The 18,743-nt window shown below is 40.1% G+C and overlaps 2 protein-coding genes across 2 annotated transcripts in view; one reads left to right on the forward strand and one right to left on the reverse strand.

The window, feature by feature from the left end:
* LOC311074271 (histone-binding protein RBBP7-like) overlaps positions 1-18,743 on the forward strand; it is a 268,186-nt gene that overhangs the window by 121,616 nt on the left and 127,827 nt on the right. The gene's annotated exons all lie outside the window — the stretch shown is intronic.
* LOC311074269 (chromosome-associated kinesin KIF4A-like) overlaps positions 1-18,743 on the reverse strand; it is a 150,407-nt gene that overhangs the window by 115,055 nt on the left and 16,609 nt on the right. The window contains exon 4 of the mRNA XM_084100744.1: positions 6,308-6,474. Coding sequence (XP_083956870.1) covers positions 6,308-6,474 — 167 coding nt within the window. The remainder of the gene's footprint in view (positions 1-6,307; positions 6,475-18,743) is intronic.

The raw sequence follows: 18,743 nt of genomic DNA on the forward strand, positions 1-18,743 counted from the left end.
AGACAAGCTTTATGGAGATGCTTCCTTCATTTTCCAGCAGGATTTGCACCTGCCCACACTGCCAAAATAACCAAAACCTGGTTCAATGACCTTGGTATCACTGTGTAATTACTGTGTGATTTCATGTAATATTCTAATTTTCTGAGATTTTGATTTTGAGGTTTTCACAAGCTGTAAGCCATAATCATCAAAATTATAACAAATAAAGGCTTGAAATATTTCACTTTGCATGTAATGAGTCAACTTTTTGATGATTTTCTAATTATATGACCAGCACCTGTATGAAGAGTTCAGATACAAAAGCCTCTGAAATTTTCTTCTAGAATGATCATTTTTATCAAGCTCGTATATTTAAGTTCAGTAATTTCACTTAAATGGCAATGAAATGTACCTATGAATTGTCATTTGAGTGAAATTACTGAACTTAGAAATACAAGATTAATAAAAATTATTGTTCTAGAAGAAAATTTCAGATGGCAGAGGCTTTTGCATCTGAACTCTTCTCATATATATATATATATATATATATATATATATATATATATATATATATATATATATATATATATATATATATATATACATACAGTGAGGAAAATAAGTATTTGAACACCCTGCTATTTTGCAGGTTCTCCCACTTAGAAATCATGGAGGGGTCTGAAATTGTCATCGTAGGTGCATGTCCACTGTGAGAGACATAATCAAAAAAAAAAAATCCAGAAATAACAATGTATGATTTTTTAACTATTTATTTGTATGATACAGCTGCAAATAAGTATTTGAACACCTGAGAAAATCAATGTTGATATTTGGTACAGTAGCCTTTGTTTGCAATTACAGAGGTCAAACGTTTCCTGTAGTTTTTCACCAGGTTTGCACACACTGCAGGAGGGATTTTGACCCACTCCTCCACACAGATCTTCTCTAGATCAGTCAGGTTTCTGGGCTGTCGCTGAGAAACACGGAGTTTGAGCTCCCTCCAAAGATTCTCTATTGGGTTTAGGTCTGGAGACTGGCTAGGCCACACCAGAACCTTGATATGCTTCTTACAGAGCCACTCCTTGGTTATCCTGGCTGTGTGCTTCGGGTCATTGTCATGTTGGAAGACCCAGCCTCGACCCATCTTCAATGCTCTAACTGAGGGAAGGAGGTTGTTCCCTAAAATCTCGCAATACATGGCCCCGGTCATCCTCTCCTTAATACAGTGCAGTCGCCCTGTCCCATGTGCAGAAAAACACCCCCAAAGCATGATGCTACCACCCCCATGCTTCACAGTAGGGATGGTGTTCTTGGGATGGTACTCATCATTCTTCTTCCTCCAAACACGTTTAGTGGAATTATGACCAAAAAGTTCTATTTTGGTCTCATCTGACCACATGAGTTTCTCCCATGACTCCTCTGGATCATCCAAATGGTCATTGGCAAACTTAAGACGGGCCTTGACATGTGCTGGTTTAAGCAGGGGAACCTTCCGTGCCATGCATGATTTCAAACCATGACATCTTAGTGTATTACCAACAGTAACCTTGGAAACGGTGGTCCCAGCTCTTTTCGGGTCATTGACCAGCTCCTCCCGTGTAGTTCTGGGCTGATTTCTCACCTTTCTTAGGATCATTGAGACCCCACGAGGTGAGATCTTGCATGGAGCCCCAGTCCGAGGGAGATTGACAGTCATGTTTAGCTTCTTCCATTTTCTAATGATTGCTCCAACAGTGGACCTTTTTCACCAAGCTGCTTGGCAATTTCCCCGTAGCCCTTTCCAGCATTGTGGAGGTGTACAATTTTGTCTCTAGTGTCTTTGGACAGCTCTTTGGTCTTGGCCATGTTAGTAGTTGGATTCTTACTGATTGTATGGGGTGGACAGGTGTCTTTATGCAGCTAACGACCTCAAACAGGTGCATCTAATTTAAGATAATAAATGTGGACATTTTAAAGGCAGACTAACAGGTCTTTGAGGGTCAGAATTCTAGCTGATAGACAGGTGTTCAAATACTTATTTGCAGCTGTATAATACAAATAAATAGTTAAAAAATCATATATTGTGAATCCTGGATTTTTTTTTTTAGATTATGTCTCTCACAGTGGACATGCACCTATGATGACAATTTCAGACCCCTCCATGATTTCCAAGTGGGAGAACTTGCAAAATAGCAGGGTGTTCAAATACTTATTTTCCTCACTGTATATATATATATATATAAGAACGAAATACGTACTCAGGACCAGCAGCGTAAAAAAAAGATAATTAACATACAGTATACATAGAATAATTAAAACAATTTAATAAACTAAAAAATTTAAAAATAACTTTTACCTAAACAAGACACCTAATACCTAAAAAGTACTCCTTCTATAATAAATAATTAATCAGAAATTTTTAAACAATTTTAAAAGCAATCCCTAAGGCAGTGCATTCATGATTCTCACAGCCTCTGGGAAGAAGCTGCATTTCAGTCTTTTTGTTCTGGCTTTAAAGCTTCTTAGCCTCCTGCCCGAGGGGAGTGGATTGAAGAGTTTGTTTGCCGGGTGGGTGGAATCCTCCATAATACAGGATGCTCTGCTTCTGCACCTGCTGGTGTAAATTCCCTCAAGAGAGGGTAGGCTGCTCAAAGTTATTTTTTGGGCCGATTTGACCACCCTCTCCAATTTCTTCTTGTCAGCAGCAGAACAATTTCCGTACCAGGCAGCGATGGAAAAAGTGAGTGTACTCTCCACCACACACCGGTAAAAGGCTAGCAAGAGTCCCAAGACCAGCCCGCTTCAACCTCCTAAGAAAGTAAAGGCGTTGTTGGGCCTTTTTTATAATGCTGGCTGTGTTGATGACCCATGTTTAATCATTGGAAATGTGTATTCCAAGATACTTGATGTTTGAGACCATTTCCACAGCTGATCCACCAATGAACAGGGGAGAGGGGGTGTAGCTTCTCCTTCTAAAGTCCACGACAATTTCCTTCGTCTTCCCCACATTAATGCAGAGGTTGTTTGCTCTGCACCAGTCCTCGAGTTCTTCCACCTCCTGTCTGTAAAAGGACTCGTCGTCGTGGGATATCAATCCCACCACAGCCGTGTCATCAGCAAACTTCACAATATGACTGCCCGGATATTTAGCCGAGCAGTCATATGTTAAAAGCGTATACAGCAGGGGGCTCAGTACACATCCCTGGGGGGAGCCGGTGTTAAGGATGATGGAAGAAGATGAAATGCCATGGACTTTGACTGCCTGTGGCCTGTTCGTTAAAAAATCATAAACCCAGTTACAAAGTGATGGCTTAAGTCCAAGTAGGAGCAATTTATTAACTTAAGTTTGTGGAACAATAGTATTAAAGGCTGAACTAAAGTCCAGGAAGAGCAGCCTGACATAGGAATCCCTATTCTCCAGATGGGTAAGAGCAGAGTGGATAACTGATGAAACTGCATCCGATGCAGACCTGTTCTCCCTGTAAGCGTATTGATGAGGGTCCACATTGATATCAATTATATCCTTCATGTGAGCCATAACCAGCCTTTCAAAGCATTTCATGATTATCGGTGTCAGGGCCACTGGACGGAAATCATTCATGCATGTCACGGCCGAGCTTTTGGGAACGGGAATAATAGTTGATGTCTTGAGACACACTAGCACCACAGCCTGGGAGAGTGACGTGTTAAAGATGTCAGTTAGCACTTCAGCCAGTTCATGAGCACAGTCCTTCAAAACCCTGCCGGGGATATTATCTGGACCTGCTGCTTTGTGTGTGTTAATTCTCAGCAGTGTTCTTCTTACATCCTCAGCGGACACACTAAAAGGCAGTTCTCCTGGGTGGAGTGTAAGTCCAGAGAAGGGGGGGGGCATTTGCTGTCTCAAAGCGAGCATAAAATGCATTCAAGGCATCGGGAAGAGATGGATCCTGAGGGCAAACAGTGTCTCTCTTACTATAAGCAGTGATGCATATTCCTCTAGGTCCACCCCACCAACGCTGGTTGCTGCTTCTCGGAAAATCTGCCAGTTGGTGCGCTCAAAGCAGTCCTGGAGGATGAGGTTGGCTCCACTTGGCCACACCGTGATGGTTTTAACTGTGGGCTTGATGTCTTTCAGCAAAGGGCGATGAGCAGGAACCAGCAAGATGGAAATGTGGTCAGAAAACCCCAAGTGTGTGCGGGGCACCGCTCTGTATGCATCCCGTCTGTTAGTATACACACGGTCCAGCGTGTTGTTCCCCCTGGTTGCTATGGAGACGTGTTGGTGGAACCGGGGCAGAATATCCGTCAAATTGACATGATTAAAATCACCAGCTACCACAAAAAAAGCTTCGGGATGTTTGTTCTGTAACGCACTGATATGGTCATGAAGTTCCCCGAGAGCCATACTAACGTTAGCACTCGGGGGGATATAGACAGCCACAATAAACACAACTGTGAACTCCCGAGGCAAATAGTTTGGTCGGCATTTCAATGTCAGGTATTCCACCGCTTCAGAACAGTGGCTGCTTACCGGAGAGCAGTTTATACACCAGCCTTTGTTTATGTAAACACAGAGTCCTCCTCCACGAGTTTTCCCCGAGAGATGGTTTCGATCGGCTCGGTAGAGTAGTAACCCATCAATATGGTAAACTGAGTCTGGGATGTTGTTACATAGCCATGTCTCCGTTAACAGAAATACACAACAGTTTCTCATTTCCTTATAGCTGCTTAGTCTGAGGCGCATTAAGTCCATCTTGTTGTCAAGCGAGCAGACGTTTGCCAGAAAAAGCGTTGGAAACTTGGGTCTGTTATTAGCCTTTAGCCTGGCTATCAGACCAGCCCGCTTACCCCTCTTCTGCCTTCTTGCACACCGCTTCCTCCTTCCCTTTAACCGGTGTGTATCGCTCCTCCACCTCGCTATGTTCAGAAGCTTTAGCCTGCCCAACGTTGCTTTAAGCTGTGGTTTAATCGTTATATTGATATTATTAAGTTTAAGAAGTCCAGATAGACTGTACTTTACCACACTATTTCTCGTGTTGGTATTTATAAAAGGGATTTGTAATACGCACGCCGGTAACTGAGAAGCCGCTGCACTGTTGCACGCCGCCATTAGTGTTTTATATATATAAACATTTTAGTTTTCTACATTAGCAGTTCACAATAATAATTTTTAGACCTGCATACAATTTCTTTGAAAATTAATTTTACCTTTACTTCAATTTGCACCTTCTTGCATCAAAACAACAAATGCTTATCACTTTTCTCATGCGCATCTTTCAAACACAAGCTGTATGTCCATTCTAAATAGGGCTGCAACTAAAAATTATTTTGATAATCGGTTAATCTGTTCGATTTTTCCTATTAATCAGATGAAAAATCTAACAATCATTACATTAAATTAATTTCGATCCATTATTTTAAACAAAAAACAAAAAAACAAATAAATAAATCTTCCACATCCTGCCCTCCAAAAAGTGTGTAATAAAGCCTATGAATAGGGGATGTATCTATGTAGGCTATGCTGTGCATAAGCAAAAAAAAGGTTATAATACAAACATTAAAATAGCAAGCAATCAGGTGATTTAAGGTTTAATATGTAAAGCAGAAATGAAAACAAAAGCAAAAAAAAAAAATTGTAGAATTTGAAAACCTACTATTTATTTCTAACAAAAATGTTTTAGCAAAATGTTTATTTCAGTCATTAAAGTATCAGTCAATAGAATTATTGCACTCCTGTTTTATTGCGCTCCGTATTTTTGACACGCATGTGCGCACCAGCGCTTGTCTATTGAAGTCTGTGAAGTTTAGCAAGACGCTTGTCAGAATATACAAAAAAATGGAAATACTCGTGGGACTTTCTAACATTTATAGGTAAGGATATAATCATAAAGTTATGCGCTTAGGAAAACACATGTCAGATGCATTGAACAGCATCTGTGAAAGCACGACAGGACAAGCGCTTGCTGTTGTTTTAAGTGCTTATAAATATAAAGCATTCTCATGTTTCCGACAATTAAATCATGTATCTTTCCCGGAGCAGCTCACTCTGTGTCCTCCGCTATTTTCCATATGCTTTTTGTCCAAAGAAATTGGTTATTCACCATTGTAAAGCAACTTGCACAGAGTGCAGACACGATTAATCGATAATCAAATTTGTCGTTGATCACTTTCATTATCGATTATAATTGATTTTATCGATTAGTTGTTGCAGCCCTAATTCTAAATATATAATCTTGTGACAAATTAGCTAATTTTCTCCAATTTTATAAAACCTTAAACATTGTATACAGCCAACTGTCAAATTTGACAGCCTTTAAACAACTACTTCAAGTTGCTTAGTTTAACAACATATGCCAAGATTACATACTTGTCTCCTTTGCGTCGCTGCTCCAGTGATATTGTAAAAACAGCATGTGAGCGAGATGAGGCTGCGTTCATGGCTGTTGAGCCCACTGTTCGTGCAGAGTTTCCCAACTCAAGACAGCTCACCATCTCATGAGCGGTGAACACATCCTTTTTTGTCAGTCCAACAATCTACACCAAGAAGACCGAAAACAAAAATAGGTGGTCATACAGGGCACATGATAATTAAGGATGTATTCAGAGACGATAGCCTTGTGGGTAGCACTCCAACGCACAGTGCAGTTGTCCCAGGGGGGTAATTGAGCGCTCGATTTCTGTACCACCCCCAGGCACCGCCATTGGCTAGCAGACCCCCACCTGCTGTTAGCATCCCATTGACTCCCATTCATTTTGGCGTCACGTTGACAGCGAATAACTTTACATCTGAGGCGTTTAAAGACTCCATTTGTCCATTATTTATTTCTAAAGAAACACGTGAAGGATTAAAATTTAAGAATATGTTTTCAGATATGCTTCCTTACATAACATCATGGTGAAGAATACTGAATTTAGCATTTGAGGTTTTAATTTAGATAGTATATAAACTGAGAAAGTGATTATTGAGTTTACAGCAAGATATCCCTGCCCGACCTTTTTTTCCTTTGTAAGTTAAATGAGTCAGATCACGGAGACGCTAACCTATTGTCTTTAATGGCTCTTGGAGCAAGAGCCACAGTCCAGACGTTGAATCGTTTGGCTGATTGGATTAGCACATATGCATTTGAGTGGTTATGCTGATTGGATTGAGACTGCCGGTCTGGGGTGGGTTCCTTAACCTGTATACTCATTTACATGCTTTGTTTGAATTTGTCTCCACCCCCAAAAGACCCTCCTCCTAAAAAGCCTATAAGATACCATGTAAAGTTATGTTAGATTAGATCATGTTGGAAGTACTACAGCAACGTACGGCGGAGTTCTCCATAAAGAATAACTTCCGTTGAATGCGATCCCAACTGTCTCACTGGTCTCTGCTTTGAAGAAAGAAAAACTTTACAACACATGACAATAGTCACGTGACCTTTCCCAGCGATGCAGACCTAGTCTCTCTTAGCTCTTCCTCAAAACCCTCTTAAAACTATATATTTCAACTAAGGCCGCGACGATTTCGCTACAATTTGAGTATAAAATGTCGTCTGATAGAGTTGTACGCAAAACGGGAGTTGGTAAACTCGCCAGAAAAGAAAAAAAATCGAAGGAGACTGTGATGGCTTCGACAGACCTTGATTGTGCTATACTGAAAGCTGTTTGGTTAGCATTAGCAGAACAACAAGAAAAGTTTGATGCTTCCATCTTGGCAGCTGTAAAAGCAGCGATGGATAGTGTGGTAGTACCTCAACTGGCTGATCTACAAGTTCAAATTAAACAAGCAAATGAAGCGGTGCATAACGTGATTGTGGACATAGAACATCTGGGCAAAATCGTACATACAGACCAGTCTCGACTCGACTCTCTCCAAGCAACAGTGCGGGCTAACAAACGAGACATACTGTAGGGGTGACCCCAAATAGTCGATATGGTAGGGGTGACCCCAAATAGTCGAAGATTCGATGCTTCGATCGGAGGAGCCTGATTCGACTACCGATCTCACGGTCGAATCTTCGCAGTGGTGTTATGAAACGAGGATCATGCCACTTTGGCTATATGAGGGCGCTCAATGTCTGATTTCACATAGAACTACCGGTTTACTGTCAATACGTTAATATTCAGCCTATTATGATAATGCTATATAAAAAAATGTGCAAAGAAATAAGCTTTTAATGCGTGCGTGAATAAATCCAAACACCCCGTGTCCGCGTGACAGATTTAAGTTTCACTTTCAATCCGTAACCGACAGAGGAGCGTCTTGGCGGCAAGGATTTAAATCTTTAAAATAACAATGTCTGGGATAAGATATATAAAGTGTGGATGTACACCGTCAGAAAGGATATTCTCCAAGGCTGGATTTAGCATCAGGAAAACCATGATCGCACTTCTGCCGGCCAACGTTAACAAGTTTCACGTTAGAATGCATTTTATCCGCGCGCACAATTTGAAAAGACTCCAACGGACACAGACAGAGTGAAAGATTGGATTTGTTCTCTCGATCAGGTAGGGTACAAGTGATTTCATAACTTTTTAGCCGGTTCTAATTTGATTTTTGGATGCTGTGAGTGTGAACATTTTTAGCTAAAAAGACTGCTACTCCAGTTTAGCATTTTGTTTCTGCAGTTAAAAAGACAAAGTTGAAAATTCTGGCTACTATCGTTATTTTAATAGTTTCTTTATTTTTATTTTATTTATTGATCTGTCAGGGTTATCTAATCTAACTATTTGTGGCTTGTGTTTTGAATATATGTTCCCCTGCACTTTAGCCATTTTGCACACATTTGCTCATCTTGTGACTTGATTCGATATATTTTGTTTTGTATTTTTATTTATTAGAAAGGTATATTCTGTTCTAATTTAATTTAGTAAATTAATTGTTTATTTTTTCGGTTTATCGATGTTGTGGTGGTGTATAGAGCCTGCTCACACAGGTAATTTAGCCGATTTAATTTGATTTGTATGTGAAATGCAAATCCTGTCTGTGGCCTTTCTGTGGCCTTTCTGGAGTTATTTATGTTATTTCTTAGGTTTTATTGATCCAAAATGTTTTTATACATTTTCTTCTATATCTTTGTGTGATTTTCTGTACATAGCGGCTTTGAAATGTTAAAGCCCCGCCCCCAGCCCCTGCCCCATACACATGATTCGACTATTAGTCGACTATAAGCAAGACATGACGATTCTGATTCGACTATGAAAATCCATAGTCGGGGACACCCCTAGAGCAAATCATATCTCTCACCAATAAACTCACCGAAATGGAGGATAGGAGTCGGAGAAACAACCTGAGGCTGGTGGCCTTAGCAGAATCCCTGGAGGGCTCAGATGCCATAGGCTTTATAAAAACGCACTTGCCTCCATGGATCCCCTCCTTGGCTGGACGTGAAATAAAAATCGAGAGAGCACATCGGCTGTACAACAACGATGAGAAAGAGAGGAATCGTTCGTGCACATTTATCTTCAAACTGCTGGACTATGCCGACCATCAAGCCATCTTGAAGGGGGCCAGAGAGGCCTTTCCTATCACTCACGACCAGCAAACTTTATCCTTTTTCCCTGTTTACAGCTCTGCCATGGTCAAGAAACGCATGGGGTTCAATGATGTGAAAAAGAAAATGACCTCCATAGGCCTGAATCCATTTCTTATATACCCAGCGGAACTCAAAGTGACCTTCCGACGCAACAACTACAACTTCAAGTCTCCAGAAGAAGCAGAACACTTCCTCAGCACCATCCAAACATCCATGGAATCTCCATCGGCGTCTTCACTCTCGGCTTCCCCGACTAATGCAGCGACCACTGACCCTGGCACCCATCGGAACCCTGGATCAGAGATGGATACATCCCAACCCCAGGACTGAGAATTCATCATGCCAACGTCGGACAATGGATTTTTTGAACTTCTATTACAAGGATGTTGACAGGTTACATAACAGTTCTGACACAGTGGTAAGAATACTGTAGAATAGGTCTGATAATTTAAATCACAGAGTTGGGGTTGGGGGCGGGTTTGCATGCTGTTTCAAGAGTCACGACTCATAGAAAGTTTACATGCGCAAATACTAAAACAAAGGGTGTTTTGATTTTGGCCGATAGACACTTACAAATGACAGTAGACTATGCAGAAGACGACGGTGGTAGATATGTTCTAGTGGTTGGCACTGTTAATAACACGTGGTTACTGCTGGCTTCCATCTATGCCCCTAATGATTTTGACCCGAGGTTTCTGTCATCAATTCAAAGTAGCTTACTAAAATTTCCTGACACTAAACTTATAGTAGGTGGTGATTTCAACTCAGTAATAAATCCTGCTTTAGATCGTTCACAGGGAATATCTCTGGTCTAGCTTCTTCGAACGCATTAAATACTTTCATCAAAGACTTAAACCTAGCAGACATCTGGCGAATTAATAATGACGGGGCCAAAGAATTCTCTTTCTACTCAGCACGCCATCAGACTTACTCCAGGATTGACTACATATTTGTTTCTCCATCATTTATCAGTAATATTCCATTTATTAAAATGCTTCCCATCCTTTTATCTGACCACTCTCCTATAATTTGCAATTTTCTTCCGTCCTGCCCAATGCCAAAACTAAACAGATGGCGTTTTAACACTACTCTCTTAACAAATTCAAATTTTCTGGAAAAATTAAAACAACACCTTAATGATTTTCTGGAGCATAATAATGTATGTGACAATTCACAAGTATTATGGGAGGCATGTAAATGTGTCATAAGAGGGTTCTGTATATCTTTTTCATCATTTCAGAAGAGAATAAAGAGTAAAAGATTTAATGAACTTGAACATGAGATAGAATTATTGGAGAGACAACAGAAAGTCAAGTCAAGTCATCTTCATTTATATAGCGCTTTTAACAATGTAGATAGTTTCAAAGCAGCTTTACAGAGATAAACGTATAATTTAAGGTAACAGAGACTGTTTTGGCTTTATAGCGGTTCTTTAATAAAGTTATTTTCCAGCGAAAGTTAGTTTTGATTGATTCGCTTCTGTCGCAACGATTTGTTATTAAATTTGGGGCCGCTAAGACGACACCATTCTCTCTACACAGACTTTAAACGCGAACCTGTGAGAAACGCTGATGCCGTTCACATGCGCATTAATAATTGGTTCTATAGTTATGTCGTTTGAATATATGTGCGCAGGTTTGGAATTCCCTACAAACCATTTCCTTATTTTTGATACAGAATTTTATTTTATTTTATCAATTCGGGGTAAGTACGCAAATTGAGTTTCCCGACAACGCTTTATCTGTAGAGTGGTAAAGGGATCCTCCATAGGGAGAGACTAGTTGGCACTTCAGCACTGCATTGGATCGGGTCCAGGCGAAGGTCCTTCATCAGATCTGGATATGGCCTGGATCCGGCAGGCTGCGGGAAAACCTTGGGATAAACAAAGACACTAAAATTAGCGTAGATGCCATTCTTCTTATGATGTAACGAGTACATCAGGATTTATGGGAAGTGTTCCCGGTTCCAGCTGACCTAATCTATGCAGCCTAACACTGAATTATAGAAGTCTATAATGTATTATGTGAATGCTAGGTCAAAGAGATGTGTCTTTAATCTAGCTTTTAACTGACAGAGTGTGTCTGCTTCCCGGACAATGGTAGGAAGACTGTTCCAAAGTTTTGGTGCTAAATAGGAGAAGGATCTACCACCAGCAGTCGATTGAGATATTCTCGGTATTATTAACTGGCCGGAATTTTGAGATCGCAATAGACGTGAAGGACTATAATGCGTTAAGAGCTCGCTCAAGTACTGCGGAGCTAAAACATTTAGTGCTTTGTAAGTGATCAGCAATATTTTAAAATTGATGCGATGTTTAATAGGCAGCCAATGCAGTGTTGACAGAACCGGGCTAATATGGTCATACTTCCTGGTTCTGGTAAGAACTCGAGCTGCTGTGTTTTGAACCAGCTGTAGTTTGTTTATTAAGCGTGCAGGGCAACCACCCAGTAGAGCATTACAATAGTCTAGCCTTGAGGTCATGAACGCATGAACTAATTGTTCCGCATTTGTCAATGAGCATATGGCGTAATTTAGATATATTTTTAAGATGGAAAAATGCGGTTTTACAGATACTAGACACGTGACTTTCAAATGAAAGATTGGTATCAAAGAGCACACCCAGGTTCCTAACCGACGACGAAGACTTAACAGAGCAGCCATCAAGTCTTAGACAGTATTCTAGGTTATTACGTGAGGAAGTTTTTTGTCCAATAATTAGAATCTCTGTTTTTTCAGAATTAAGTAGTAAGAAATTACGAGTCATCCAATTTTTTATATCAGCTATGCATTCCGTTAATTTTGTGAATTGGTAAGTATCGTTAGGTTTTGAAGAAATATACAGCTGAGTATCGTCGGCATAACAGTGAAAGCTAATGCCATGTTTCCTAATGATATCTCCTAATGGTAGCATGTACAGAGTGAACAGCAACGGTCCTAGTACTGAGCCTTGTGGTACGCCATACTGAACTTGTGATCGATGAGACATCTCTTCATTTACTGCTACAAACTGATAATGGTCAGATAAGTATGATTTAAATCATGCTAGTGCAATTCCACTAATGCCCATTTTCGAGTCTATTTAAAAGAATGTTGTGGTCGATAGTGTCAAATGCAGCACTACGATCGAGTAACACTAATAGAGAGACACAACCACGATCGGATGATAAGAGCAAATCATTTGTGACTCTAACGAGAGCAGTCTCGGTACTATGGTACGGTCTAAATCCTGACTGGAAATCTTCGCAGATATCATTTCTTTCAAGAAAGGAACACAGTTGTAAAGACACTGCTTTTTCTAATATCTTTGACAGAAAAGGTAGATTCGAGATCGGCCTGTAATTGACTAATTCTGTAGGATCAAGTTGCGGTTTTTTAACAAGAGGTTTAATCATAGCCAGCTTAAAGGGATACTTCAGGATTTAGCATTAAGCTTTGTATTAGTAGAAAACCTGTAGTATTTTCGAATTACCATGCTTTCCACCCTCATATCCCCCTGAGACAAGAGATTTATGTATTTTTTGTCTGTAAAAAATCCTCTGATGACGCAAAAATCGTCATTTTGCATCATCGGAGGATTTTCTGGCCAGAGGCTAAAGACTACAGCCAGTAGATGGCGTTGTTCCGCATGTTTTCAGCCTGCCCATTGAGGGTGGGATCTCACTCACAGAATGTACACAGTGTCAGCCGTCTTTCTTTGGAAGCTAAGCTAGCAGGCTCTTGTTCTGTGGTCTGTGGAGAAAGCTGAATAGTAGGAGAAAGCTGAGTAAGTAGGGGTTACCATCTTCCTTTTCCCGGACTTGTCCGGCGGGCGAGATCGTTCAAAATGTCCGGGATTCAGCTTTTGCGTTCTGCGGTCGCCATTCATTGTTTACATGCACACCTTTTGTTTCAATCTAACTGAATTCATTCCGATTGGTGAATCTGAATGTAGTGTTTACATGAACGCTAAACAAGTGATCGGTTGATGTGCGTTTTACCCTTGCTAAGAAAATTCCCGCTCCTCCGTGAGAGATGGGAGACCCGGCGTGTCTCAGTAATGACGCCACCGGCCTCGCGCCGTTCTCCCGCAGCCGTCAGCCTCGTCCTGCTCGCCACAGTAAACATGATGAATGAATGGCGACTGTAGAACGCAAAAGCCAAATCCCGGACATTTTGGGCGATCTCTAGAGATCCCTGGCAAATCCCTGGCAAACTCATCACGTACTAGGCTAAGTTAGCCTTGTTGTTTTCAACTGTGCACTCTTACCGGTAGGCGTGGCCTCCTAAGGCAGCGAAGCAAGTGCATTCTGGGAGTTGTTGTCTTTCATCCACATAAGCCAAAAATACATTTTCTGGCTTTTCTCAGTCTAGAAAGCTCCAAATTCAAAAATGTATTCACATTTCTTCTACTTAAATTACCTATTTTAAATACACATTCATCTTCCCAGAGGTGAAGTATCCCTTTAAAGGTTTTTGGTACGTATCCTAGAGACAAAGATGAATTAATGATATTAAGAAGAGGATCTATGACCTCAGGGCTCTACAGTGCGCCCATTTCACTCGCATATTCGAGTAAATATTTCGGCGTGCGAACGTGAAAAAATATTTGGGGACACGCGCGTCTCAGGCGTGCATGCTAGAAATAGAAACGACGCCTATTTTTAACGCGACACGCAAGCGTCTTGGAAGCGTTTCCAAGCTAAATTGAATAGGAATAGATGTTTATATGACATTTTGACACGAATACATATTAATAAATGTAATTTTGATGTTTGAAAGTGTCTAGGGTTTGACATAAATGCAAATATAAATGCAATTTAAAAAAATATTATTGATTTTTTTAATCAATAATATTATTGATTATTATTGTAAATATAACTAGATGTACCGCATGGCGGTACAAAATATGACCGCCGCTCAGGCCTGCACTGGCTTTCCACAAAAATAAATGACGTGGAGCAATTTGGCTGTATTGCGTGTTTATGTATATACCTAAAAAAAGTAGTAGTATGTGCATGTCTGTGTGTGTGTTTGTGTATGTGTGTGTCTGTGTGTGTGTGTGTCTGTGCGTGTATGTATGCGTGCGTACATGTGTGTGTGCGTGTGTGTTTGTGTGTGTGTGTCTGTGCATGTGGATTTGTATGTGTGTGTATGGGTGTGTGTCTGTGCGTGTGGATGTCAGTGTGTGTGTGTGCATGCTTGCGTTTGTTTGTAGACATCTAGCCTTTATTATATGATATGTTCGGACCAGCCCTACACATAGTTGTGGTGCGCAAGCTGATTAGATAAAAACGTGCAGTGGATTGAGCGCGCAGTAGGGCTGGGCAAAACAAATTATTTTTCGATTAATCGTTTTTTAAAATGTGGTCGATTCAAAATCGATTCTCAAACGCCAAGAATCGATTTTTTTCTATCTTTATTTATCTATTACCCAAGTATTAGTTTTCCTCCACTGTTCGCTTGCAAACTCAATTTTATAGCTAATGCTGTGAGATTTTATGTTAGTTTTATCTAAATCATAAATTTAGCACACAATTACTAGTGCTGCAGGTTTAATCATACCGCAATCGCGATGTCAAGCCTATGCGCAAATAGGCTATATGATGCAAAATTAGTGGTCGACCGATATTGTTTTTTGATGGCCGATGCCGATATCTTAGAGAGCAGGGTGGCCGATGGCCGATATTTTTATATATATTTATTTTAATCAATATTTAATCAATTATAAATAAATTAGAAAACAAATCTTTAAAATAAACATGCTTTCATACTTTAGATGGCAACTTCTTGAATCTGCAATCCTACTACAGTATTTTTCCACAAAGTAATTGTTTAGAAATATATGAATATGTGAATAAAAAGAGGGTAAACACTGTAACAGGACACTCGGTAATCTGGTGATTTCGTGCTGGTAATCATATTTGTTCAAATAAAGACAAAGTAACGCTAATTTTACATACAGCACAGTGAAAACGATATGAATATGACACAGTTGGCAACTGGTTATATATCAGAATATTTTAAAATGAAGGATTTAAAGTTTTCCGATCGCGTCTCCTGTGAAGCTGATCTTCTGTTCGCATTCACTCACTTCGCACGGACCGACCGTCATTCGCAGACAGTAATGCACACTTCACAAGATATCACAGCTGGATTCGATTAAAGCTGCAAGGTTTGTGAAATTAAATGTTTCTTAGATATTCAGAGATTTGTTTAAATTATGTAGATGCGCATTTGCTGAATGTTGACGGCAAATGAGAAAGTATTTTAGCCTGATTGTTTGCCTTTTCTGTTACAAATAATATAAAAGCAAACGCTTTACTTACTTCGCATACCATTTACTTTCTTTGTTTACCAGTTTTGTCTAACAAAGTATTAGATATGACTGACAGAGATTGTAAATTAATTAAGACGGAGAATGTGAGTGAGCACTGTGTGATCTAAGAGCTGCCATTGGCGTTCTCTTCTGGCGTTTATTTTATATGCAATGTATTTATATGGGTTTATGTGAAGATTGTTAACCTGTTTGATCAAGACACGCGACTGTTCTGACTTGTGCAATTTTCAGCATCAATTGTTCATCTTGCATCAAAATGCTGTCTATTCATTGTATGGATTTGAAATAAGAGTTGGGTTCTGTTTTAATGTACCCAAGTGTACCTAAAATAAAAAGAGTTTAATATACAGGTTTGTAGCTCTTAATTTCTTTTTATTAACTAGATGTACTGCATGACGGTAGAAAATATGACCGCCGCTCAGGCCTGCACTGGCTTTCCACAAAAATAAATGACGTGGAGCAATTTGGCTGTATTGCGTGTTTATGTACAGTGAGGAAAATAAGTATTTGAACACCCTGCTACTTTGCAAGTTCTCCCACTTGGAAATCATGGAGGGGTCTGAAATTGTCATCGTAGGTGCATGTCCACTGTGAGAGACATAATCTAAAAAAAAAAATCCATAAATCACAATATATGATTTTTTAACTATTTATTTGTATGATACAGCTGCAAATAAGTATTTGAACACCTGTCTATCAGCTAGAATTCTGACCCTCAAAGACCTGTTAGTCTGCCTTTAAAATGTCCACCTCCACTCCATTTATTATCCTAAATTAGATGCACCTGTTTGAGGTCGTTAGCTGCATAAAGACACCTGTCCACCCCATAAAATTAGTAAGAATCCAACTACTAACATGGCCAAGACCAAAGAGCTGTCCAAAGACACTAGAGACAAAATTGTACACCTCCACAAGGCTGGAAAGGGCTACGGGGAAATTGCCAAGCAGCTTGGTGAAAAAAGGTCCACTGTTGGAGCAATCATTAGAAAATGGAAGAAGCTAAACATGACTGTCAATCTCCCTCGGACTGGGGCTCCATGCAAGATCTCACCTCGTGGGGTCTCAATGATCCTAAGAAAGGTGAGAAATCAGCCCAGAACTACACGGGAGGAGCTGGTCAATGACCTGAAAAGAGCTGGGACCACCGTTTCCAAGGTTACTGTTGGTAATACACTAAGACATCATGGTTTGAAATCATGCATGGCACGGAAGGTTCCCCTGCTTAAACCAGCACATGTCAAGGCCCGTCTTAAGTTTGCCAATGACCATTTGGATGATCCAGAGGAGTCATGGGAGAAAGTCATGTGGTCAGATGAGACCAAAATAGAACTTTTTGGTCATAATTCCACTAAACGTGTTTGGAGGAAGAAGAATGATGAGTACCATCCCAAGAACACCATCCCTACTGTGAAGCATGGGGGTGGTAGCATCATGCTTTGGGGGTGTTTTTCTGCACATGGGACAGGGCGACTGCACTGTATTAAGGAGAGGATGACCGGGGCTATGTATTGCAAGATTTTGGGGAACAACCTCCTTCCCTCCGTTAGAGGATTGAAGATGGGTCGAGGCTGGGTCTTCCAACATGACAATGACCCGAAGCACACAGCCAGGATAACCAAGGAGTGGCTCTGTAAGAAGCATATCAAGGTTCTGGCGTGGCCTAGCCAGTCTCCAGACCTAAACCCAATAGAGAATCTTTGGAGGGAGCTCAAACTCCGTGTTTCTCAGCGACAGCCCAGAAACCTGACTGATCTAGAGAAGATCTGTGTGGAGGAGTGGGCCAAAATCCCTCCTGCAGTGTGTGCAAACCTGGTGAAAAACTACAGGAAACGTTTGACCTCTGTAATTGCAAACAAAGGCTACTGTACCAAATATTAACATTGATTTTCTCAGGTGTTCAAATACTTATTTGCAGCTGTATCATACAAATAAATAGTTAAAAAATCATACATTGTGATTTCTGGATTTTTTTTTTTCGATTATGTCTCTCACAGTGGACATGCACCTACGATGACAATTTCAGACCCCTCCATGATTTCTAAGTGGGAGAACTTGCAAAATAGCAGGGTGTTCAAATACTTATTTTCCTCACTGTATATACCTAAAAAAAGTAGTAGTATGTGCATGTCTGTCTGTGTGTGTGTGTATGTGTATGTGTGTATGTGTATGTGTCTGTGCGTGTATGTATGCGTGCGTACATGTGTGTGCGCGTGTGTGTGTGTCTGTGCATGTGGATTTGTATGTGTGTGGATTGGTGTGTGTCTGCGCGTGTGGATGTCAGTGTGTGTGCATGCTTGCGTTTGTTTGTATTCCTGCATGTGTGTGTGTGACAGTTAGGGTTGCCAACTTCAGAAAAGGAAAATGCGGGACAATCGTGGTTATTTATAGGAAAATGAGGGACACTCAAAATATTTGTACTGTACGTCATTTCAGTGTCTGCAGTTAAGTTTGTGTTTAAAAGGTTATCAGAAATAAACACATTTGTATTGCTTAACCTATTTATGCATTTAATTCTAAAAATAATTTTAATGTCATACATGAAAAAAGTCACATTACAAACAAACCATAGTTCAAAATAACAGCATTTATCTAAAATAGAAAGCTTTTTTAACATTATACACTAGGCTTACAGTTCAAAAGTTTGGGGTTAGTAAGATTATTTTTTGGGAAAAAAGATAAAGAAAGTAATTGCCTACTTTTATTCAGCAAGGATGCATTACATTAATCAAAAGTGACAGTTAAGATAATGTTACAAAAGCTTCTATGTACTTTCTAAAAGCTTTAAAACATTAATAATAATCAGAAATGTTTTTTGAGCATATTATTCCCTCAGGTAGATTACATGTTTTCTTGCGTGGCTGGATGTTAGACTCATGAACAATAATCACGTTGTTTGCATTCACCAAAATTGATTAGCCGAAATCAAAACGTGGACAGTGAAAGGAAATTACCGTTAGCGCGAGACGAGT

This window comes from Abramis brama (assembly GCF_963993115.1).
Source record: "Abramis brama genome assembly, chromosome: 23".
NCBI classification, from domain to species: Eukaryota; Metazoa; Chordata; class Actinopteri; order Cypriniformes; family Leuciscidae; genus Abramis; species Abramis brama.